This window comes from Nylanderia fulva, unplaced genomic scaffold, assembly GCF_048542155.1.
Source record: "Nylanderia fulva isolate GAGA-0341 unplaced genomic scaffold, ASM4854215v1 Scaffold13, whole genome shotgun sequence".
Lineage (NCBI taxonomy): Eukaryota > Metazoa > Arthropoda > Insecta > Hymenoptera > Formicidae > Nylanderia > Nylanderia fulva.
In genome coordinates, this window is record NW_028189518.1 from 3,902,758 (window position 1) to 3,912,204 (window position 9,447).

Below are 9,447 nucleotides of genomic sequence, written 5' to 3' on the forward strand. Positions count from 1 at the left end.
ATCGCCAAACCCACCGAGCGTTTTGCGATCGCGTATATACATGCGTCGAGCATGCAATTCCTCTACACGCGTTTTCCTTCCTTCCTACCTACCTCGGAAACGATATCGCGGACACGGAAGGAGAGACGTCTCTCTCTTTCTCTCTGTAGTGGTTAAATCAAAGACAAACCACTTTAGCCGGTCCGATCGCGGAAGAGGGCGGGGAGTCGCAGGGGGATGACGAGGGGGATGATAGCGGAAGTCGGCGTACCCGCGTGTACATATCCGAGTATCTGGCGAAAGCTCCGCACGCGGCACGTCCGCGTGTTCGTGCCTCGTCCATTCAGGCCGCGGCAGTCAGTCCTGTGTGTACGTTAACCGTCTCGGGGTTGTGTGCGGATATCTATATATATATATATATATGCATGCGTGCACGTTTACGCGCGCGGAACCAACACAGAGACGCGCTTTCTGCCGCGATGCGGTTACGAAGCGTGTTTAAAGCACGTGTGTGCGCGCAACCCTCGACGGGGAGAGTCATCCGGTACGCCCATTGGCGGCCGAAGGCAGCTTCGAGCGGGGGTTAACCACGCCTAGCCGAGGCGGAACAAACCCCCTCGCTTTTGCCGTTCCACTCGGACTCACGGTGCCACCGCTCTCTTCCTCGGCGCTAATAATACGCCGATATACCACCGATTCTGCCACCATGGCTCTACGCGAGACTCCCGAGAGTAGCTGCCACGGTACGCGCGCCGCGACCAAAGACCAAAGACATTGCTAATCGCCCGCCCATGCCGCGAAGGATAATTCGAAATCCGCTGTTCGACGCGAGGCCTCGACCGGGAGTTCGAGCTTAGTCGTGAGAAAAGTGCGGGTGCGACATCGATAGTGTCGAACGTGTCACGTCAAAACAGTGACATTCGGGAAAGGGAAGTGTTAACGCGATGGATCTGCATTGACGCGAAAGCGATCGGAAACGATATCCCAGAGGGTCTTGAGAAAACAATCGCTTCTGCGAGCGAGGATGAAGAGGCGCGGGATCAGGTAAAGGAAGAGCTCGCCCTCTTACTAGCGGGTAATGTGGAGAATGCAGGAAGGCAGGACCGTGTCGCCTCTAGGACCGGTCGTCCTGTCGCGGGAGGAGGCCGACATGCGTGCGAGTCTATCACTGCCGCCGCAGCAGAGGAAGCCCGTCCTACTCGTGCATACCGGCGAGTCCTTCCCGAGATACGACGGCATGCGACAGCAACAACAGTCACCGCCGAGCTCGCCGATCCTGCGATCCGTCGACAAGGATCAGTACCACGAACTGGAGCAAGGTATTAGGGAAAAGAGGCCAAACGATATCGAGGAGACGGAGGAGCAGGAGGACGAGGAGGAGGACGACGTCGAGGACGAGCGAAACACCCCGGCCGGAAGAAACGTCATCGTGGACGACGAGGACGACGAGGACCAGGACGAGGAGGAGGAGGAGGAAGAGGAGGAGGACGATCGTCGATCCGAGAGACATCGAAACGGCAACTACCACGAAGACGGTGACATCGAGGTCGACGTGTGTCGAGAGGACGTCGACGAGAGCAACCCCAGTAGTCCGGTGGATCTCACGGCGCCTTCGTCGAGAGGCGTCGCGTCCGAGCAGTTCGTACATCCGTTCGCCAATCGTGGGGTGCATCCTTTCACTTGTGTGCAAAGTGGTGGTGGGCCCGCCGGCCACGGAACGTCAGTGTATATATCCGGACATACCGCTACCGGCTCGACCGTCATGACGGTGTGCACTTCCGGTAACGTGGCGCGCACCACCACCGGCACGTCGACAGGTAGCAGCATCACCACGACCGCCACCAGCACGGTGCAGACCAACAACAAGCGGTGCCTCGCATTCTCCGTCGAGAATATCCTCGACCCGAACAAGTTTACCGGTGGCCGCGTCGTCCATAATCGCGTCCAGCATCGCCGTCACCGACGCGCCGGCAGCGTCCACGAAGGTGAATAAACAAATTATCTCTCTCTCTCGTCTTTCAAGAGGCTAATTTACGTTCTCGCGATTAGGAAGATCGGACAAATGGTCGCGGTTATCTCGGCGGATGAACTAAGAATAACGCCTGACGTTTTGTATCAACATTTCAGGATTTAATTGGCCGAACCGGAAGAGTCGCAAACTCGAAATCGTTCTTTCGGTCGAAAATTTATATCTCTTGGAATTTAACTGCAAAATTTATCGCGACCTCACATATTACGTACTGCCACGGGTATTTATATTTTTGCAAATTAAAAATATGTTATTGTTTTTGATATTTACATATAGCTCCTCATCTTTCTCATTATAATCGACATGATCGCGAAAATTTATTACATAATAGAAAAAAATAATTTTGAATATAGATGCGAGGAGATAAAATTATATAAATTGAAATTTTTATATTATTATCGTTGAAAAGAATTTCGTTTCTCCGAGCTCGTTATACTTGACACGTAATCGCGAATTAACCAGTTTACAATTTAAGACGAATGTTTACAGTACCTGGTGATATCCATTTAGTTGTTTACAGCCGAGGAAAGATCGATATATAATATTTCCCGCGCTGCTGTCGTCTTCTTTAAAGTTCCACTATATCTCGAGCGATATTTTTTCACGTCCGGCGTTCGTCCGACCGCATCTCAGTTCCCTTCATGCTTCGGTAGTCCTCTCTCTCTCTTCTTCCTCGTTCTAATTTTAGACGCTAGAAGGAGGACTTCTTCTCCGACGATCGTGCAATTTTGGGAGCTGTCGGGCTATTTGTGTGTACGACGATACACGAGGATTCCTGCAAAAGTGACAACGTAGGAATATTTTAACAACGATGTGAGAATGAAACTCTTCCAACGTCTCATTAATGTCATTTTGAATAACGCTAATACAATTACGAAACGACACGCGCACGAGCTATGGGATCATTTGCATATGAGAAAACTTAAGTACCTATAATAGTTATCAAAATAAATGCTATAGGTGCATATTTTTTTTACAAAATATTTATAAATTTTATATTATTAATATAGAAAAACGAATATAAAATAATATTTTGCAAAGACTTGATATTTTGGAAAAAGCTACAACTTTATCCCAGAATAGATTGAAAATCGCAGCAAATCTTCATACACATCTTCATATTTCACTTACACAGAACGATCAATCCAAGAAATTACTGGATCATCGGATTGCCGATACATATAAACAATGAAATCAATCCAAATTCCCGTCTTTTCGAACGTACCTTGAAAACGATAACGACGAAGACAATTTCTCGGTGGTGGATCGCGCGAGTTCGGTGACCGTTCGGATCCCAATTTCACAGCTGACTTTCGAATTTAATGGAGTCTGGCGGACAGACGCGGGAGAAGTGGTCCCGCAGACCGATAAGGGACGGAAGAAGCATCCCCGAAGAAGGGGTGAAGCGAGGCAGAAGCGGACGGTATTCGACGACGGTACGAGACGGGGGTGGGAGGGAGGGGGTGGACAAGGGAAGCGACCGGGCGGCGGCCTGTCGGAGCGTGACAAATTGCTCCGCTAATCTGCGTTAACCAGTCCTTGAACCCCGTCATCGTCGTCCCTTTATCCCGGTACGGGACACCGAGCGCTTGCGAAATCAGCGGATGGTCCGGTCGTCGGTTTTCCATCGGCGAGGACATTTTTACCGTCGATCGTGAGGAACGGGGCGACAAAGAGGGAGAGAGAGAGAGAGAGAGAAGGACGCGATGGATCGATCGCAGCCGTCGAAATCGAGATTACACGATTGTCGGCTCATCCATCTTACCAGGATGGTCGCTGCTTCCCATTAAAAGTGCATCAGGCCCGAGCCAATCCGTTTCGACTGCCGCCACCGGGATCACCCTCCCCTTCCACCCCCGCCGGCTCGGATCCGTCGACGGAATAATATCGTCGGTTGTTATGATAATCGCGCAGCATCGCGCCGTATCGCACCGCATCGCGCCAAGCCGCCCAGAAAATTGGCTCTTCTGCATCACAATGACTTCTCTCTCTCTCTCTCGCTCGCTCGCTCTCTCTCTCTCTTTTCCTCGTTGTCGCAGAACCCACGAAAGTCACCCCACCGAGTGTTCGTGATCCAGGCTCTTCCGCTAGATTTCGGCGAAATTTATAATTATCTTACATACGCCTCGGAAAAGCTCGAGATATCGCAGCTGCTACAGTTTCATTATCGAGAATGAAAGAATCTCTGTTTGGGTATAATGAACTTTGCACGAGCGGAATTAATTCTCCGCTTCTCCATAATTCTAATTTTAATCGGTAACCATTACTAATCTTGTCTTTGCGCTTATTTGATATTCCTATTATTATGCGTATACCGTTAGCTATAATTATATCCGTACAATTCAAGCGTCAGCTTGAGAGGATTATAAATACTATCATTAAGAATTTCCGTCGAGATAAATTGCGAACCCGCGATCCAGGAACGGTTAGGGACTTTGTTTATTGCGTATTTCCCGATTGTACACCACTTGTCGTTAAACACTGTCATTGTGTTTAATGAGGAAAAGCAAAACGAGATAAGTATTCCCGTGTCTGCTGCTTTGTCGCAGCACACCGCGATCGACTTTCCCCCCTTGTGTGCCCTTAACGTATCCCTCAGGGATACTCTCGACATGTATCCCCGATCGCTTCTCTCGCACAAAACCCGCCTGATCGTGGTTAATGAAGAAGATCTAAACGATACGAATGATCCTTCCGTCGCCTATAAAAACGCAATGACAGAAACGCGATCTGCAGTCGTTAATTTTCCGATGAGCTCAATTAATTTCACAGCTGTCACGCTAGGCGACGAAATGACATTGATAACGCTTCCCTTGAAAAAAAAAAATGAGTCGATTACTCTTTGGATAAACTTGAGATGAAGTATTTTGCAATTATAATATTTAATATTTTTTTTTATCAAAAATAGCTTTTGTAATCATTTGACTAAAATTATTATCTCAAAGTCAATCCCAACATGATTAATTTCCATCTCTTGTTAAATGTACGGATATAATAATTTTTGAATTATATTCAAGTTACTTGTTACGAGAAAAATTGAAATTCTATATCTCACGCTAAATGTAAAATATATATTGACATTAAGAACAAAAAGGGTAGAAAAAAAGAGATTTTACTTTCGTAAAGTAACATTATTCAATACGTCTGACTTCATTAAAGACCGCGCAATCCTCTCTAAAGCGCGCGGACGAATGAAGAAGGAGGAACAATATAAATTACGCAATTCAATTGAACGCAATCAATCGGCATCGGCCAGGTATGTATATCTCGATGCGGAGACCGCGGCGTTATATGAGAACGTATAGAAGAAGTCCAGGCCAAACCGGTGGAATGGGAAGGAGAGATAGAGAGATGGGAAAGATAGCCGTTTGGCGGCCTGTACGACGGGGCAAGAACGATCGCGCGTTAACGAGATACAAATCCCATTACGGCGTAAACCTTCTCGATCCGTCGCCCCCTACGGACTTCCAACCCCCAAGCACTATGCTAGGCTGCTGCAGGCTATGGGCCACGAGCCACGCCAATTCGGATAAAGTCCCACTGTCTCCCTCTCGCTTTCTCTGTCTTGCCGACTCTCTCTCTCTCTCCAACCCCTTCTTTCTCTCTCGCTCTTACTCGCCTTCGGCGTCGACATATACGATCGCTTTTCGTTCTATATCTCTCTCTCTCTCTCTCTCTGGTTTTATTCGGCAAGCTATCCCCACTCGCGGTTCCCAGGGGCACCCCAACCCCCACGGACGAGAGAGCCAGGGAATATCTGTCCCCGGGACATCTGCGTGCTGATTGAATCTCCAATCTCCTCTCTCATTGAGCGAACGATTGGCCGTTCTTTCTCTCTTTCTCCGGTTCTCTCTCGCTCTGTCCCTCTCCGATTCACACCAGGATCGTTTCGTTCGCAGACACGATCGCTCGATCGGCCGCTATGCAACTCGACTCTCTTTCTCTCTCTCTCGCTCTTGCGAAAAGAGATAGCTCTTCTCGCGGTAAATCGTCTCGATCAAACGAAAATTTAGCCGAGTGTAGTTTGACAAATTAGTTTATGCAGTCATTAAACACGCGAATCCTTAACTCATTACTAGTAATTAACATTCGTTCCGCATAATTAAAACGTTCGACAATATACAATTATATGCAAATTCTATTTCTCGGTAGAGGCTTGCGATATGAAAATATTATATTACCTATGTGCTTTATTATCGTAATTTTTCTTACAGCTACATCCATTCGAGCGTTTGTGCGTAAAAAGTTTTTGGATTTTATTCTAAATTCAATTCTAGAAATACAGATTAAAGAAATGATTTCATGTATTATATGAATGAAACGAATCTCCAGTTCTGAAATTATACGGTGAAATCGCCTCGCGCGATGAGAAACACGACATCCAAGCCATAATTTTGTCCCCCGTATAATCAATCCTCGTCACCCGACACTGCGATCCCGTATCACCGCCTTCTCCCTCTTGGTGGTTTTGCCTTCCATCACAAAAGTGATCTCGTGATTATTATTTTCAGACGGCGACTCGCGGGGCGAATTCGCCTGCGGCAGCGGGCAAGAAGATGAGGAAGGTACACCGGACACCGTCATGGAAGAAATGGAAGAGGACATTGAGGAGGAGGACGAAGACGAGGACATCGAGATGCGGGTGGTGGATCAGGACTCCGAGAGCGTCGGACGGGAAAACGCAAGCGGCGGCGGCGGCGGAGCCAATACAACCACGACGAACTGCAAGAAGCGACAATCCTCGTCGTCGTCCACCTCGTCGAGCGGTGTCCAGGTACAAAATTGCCAAAACCAGAATCAAAGCAGTCAAAACGGCACCGGAGGTGGCGGCGGCGGCGGCGGCAGCAGCAACGCCAGCGGAAAACCCAGAAGAGCGCGAACGGCCTTCACGTACGAGCAGCTGGTCAGGTTGGAGAACAAGTTCAAGACTACGAGATACCTGTCCGTGTGCGAGCGGCTGAATCTGGCGCTCGAACTCCAGCTGACCGAGACCCAGGTGAAGATCTGGTTCCAGAATCGACGGACCAAGTGGAAGAAGCAGAACCCAGGCCTGGACGTGAACAGTCCCACGGTGCCGACGACGCCGCCGCATCCGTCGCCGTACGCGCCCGCCTTCCTCTTCGCCGCGCATCCGCATCAGCACCCGTTGCCGCACTCGCACACGCACCCGCACCCGCACGCCCACGTACACCACCCGCCGCCGGTGCCGCCGCCGCCGCCCGGCTACTACCATCCGGCGGCCCCACCTTACCCGCCGACCGGACCGACCTTCTTCGGCCATCATCTGTCAGCGACTCCTGCTGCGACTGCGTCGGGACCGCCGCCGACCTCTACGCCTTCCTCCACCGGGTTGACCCTCGCGTCTCATCCGCATCCGCACACGCACCCGCACGCGTAGCGAACTCGCGGGCGACGATAGCTTGCGTCAGCGTCCTCGCCTTCGTAGTCCACGGCAGGGAAACGGCGGATATTCGTGTGAGTACTTCCGGCGAAAAGTACTAGGGAAGGAAGAAGGGTAGATATCGTTGCGCTTCACTTCCCGCTTTGTTGTTCCTCGGCAGTTGTTGGTTTTTTTTTTTTAATCTTTAGAGGGTCGGACTATAGCAGTCGGAAACAAACTTGGAAATTTTACAGAGGATATGTGTGTAAAAATTTTTAATTTCAATGGAAAAATGCCGGCCCTCTAAAGGTTAATTAGTAAGAAGTAATGATCGTTCCCATGTGCGATGGACGAAAAAAAATTAGTTGGTTTAAAAATAATGGAAAATAACACAAGTCCATAATTCGACGACTGATTGGATATATTAATTTGGATATATTAAGACGGAAAAATACGCTTATTTAAATTTCATTCCTCTCGAAAAAACAATATTCATAAAAACAAATTCGTAGAAAAATAACGTACTTAGCATCTATTATTACGTACTATTAAATAATTTTAATTCAGAGGCTTGTGTTATTTTTCAGACGCAAACGATATACTATGATGACGATAAACAACGCACTGAAATTTTTTTGTTCGATGTTTAAAAATGCTGAAAACTAATTAAGTATCGAATCGGATGATGGGTGTAATGTTTTCGTTTGTCGGATCGGCAGCGCGTAGGCAGCCGCGATGTTATATTTTGCCTTCCCGTTGCGCACGTGAAACGACTCGATAGCATAATCGGTTTACGTAGGGTGACGTTCAAAAAACGAGCGCGTATCATTCCGGCACGATATACTGGCCAAACATTTAAATTCCATGCGTATTTTTCTCTCCCAACGTCGATCTTTAGACAATAGCGAAGAAGGAAAGACGGTTCTTTTTTTTTGCAAACGAACGCGCACTCGTCATCTGATAGATAACTCGACACTTGACGTAAAACGGAATGACATTATAATAGAATAAAGGGCACAGACAGAGTTTCATGAAAAAGTTTCGATTGCTCCTCTAATTTGCGCTTTTGCTCCTCGTTGCGAGCTTCGGGCGCGTCGTAAAAAAGATTGAACAGAGTCATAAACTATCGTAATACCTAGCCCGAAACCGGCGAGAAACGGTCCTTCGCCCAATAAAACGAGAATCTCGGTACTTTTCTCCATGTAAAAAGTGACACGAACACCCCGAGTCCTTGTCGTTTTCTCACCTTTGTAACATATTCCGTTCGTCGCCGCGTTTAAGCGACGGCGGAAACTCGTCTTAAAGGGAAGTAGATTTTATCAGAAAAAAAACGCTCTTAGCAAGTAAGGATGTATGTGTGCACGGATGGATGATGCGTTGTGAGAGATTGCGATTGTGGTGAAAAATTAGCGAGTAATGTTTCGTGTGCTGATCGCGCAAAAAACGATGATGCACACCCGGAACGTAGCGATCGTTCCTGTGTAAAATAAAAAAATCATACGTTACGCTCATAAAAAAAAAAAAAAAAAAAAAAAAAACACCTCCATCCAGTGTATATAGATACAATTAATCCCCGCTACACGCACACGTGCGACAAGAATAAAGATCGATTTTGCTTACCACACTCGAACTCGTCGTGTTGACGATATACAACAATATCTCGTATTGTTCCCCTTTCAGCGTTTGGTCGCGAGACAATTCGCTGCCGGGTGACATTACAAATTTCATTCCATCGGCTGTCTAATACTGTAATACCATTACGAGAAGTATTATTTAAGTATTGAAACCGGTGCGATGGTGTGAGTTTAATTTTGCTGTGTAAATACAAGAAATATACTTTACACGACACAGTTCTTACTAATCTTTCATTGCATTTCATACACAAAGAAAGCAAATGCAAAAATATATTTTTAGCGAATAAAAATATATTTTATTTTCGTATATGTATACAGGCTGTCCCAGAATTACCGTATCACACGTTAATGGGAGATTCTTGAGGCGATTTGGAGACGATTTTTCCTCAGCGAAAATGTCGAGAAAGATCATCATTTTTTTAATG

At 47.4% G+C, this 9,447-nt stretch overlaps 1 protein-coding gene across 1 annotated transcript; it reads left to right on the forward strand.

Moving 5' to 3' along the window:
* The first annotated feature begins 619 nt into the window (after nucleotides 1-619).
* Nucleotides 620-9,241, forward strand: LOC114932396 (uncharacterized). The gene is made up of 2 exons (XM_029304565.2): nucleotides 620-1,964; nucleotides 6,520-9,241. Exons 1-2 carry the CDS (start codon nucleotides 1,058-1,060, stop codon nucleotides 7,404-7,406), a joined length of 1,794 nt encoding a protein of 597 aa, XP_029160398.2. The 5' UTR covers nucleotides 620-1,057; the 3' UTR covers nucleotides 7,407-9,241.
* Nucleotides 9,242-9,447: the final 206 nt, after the last annotated feature.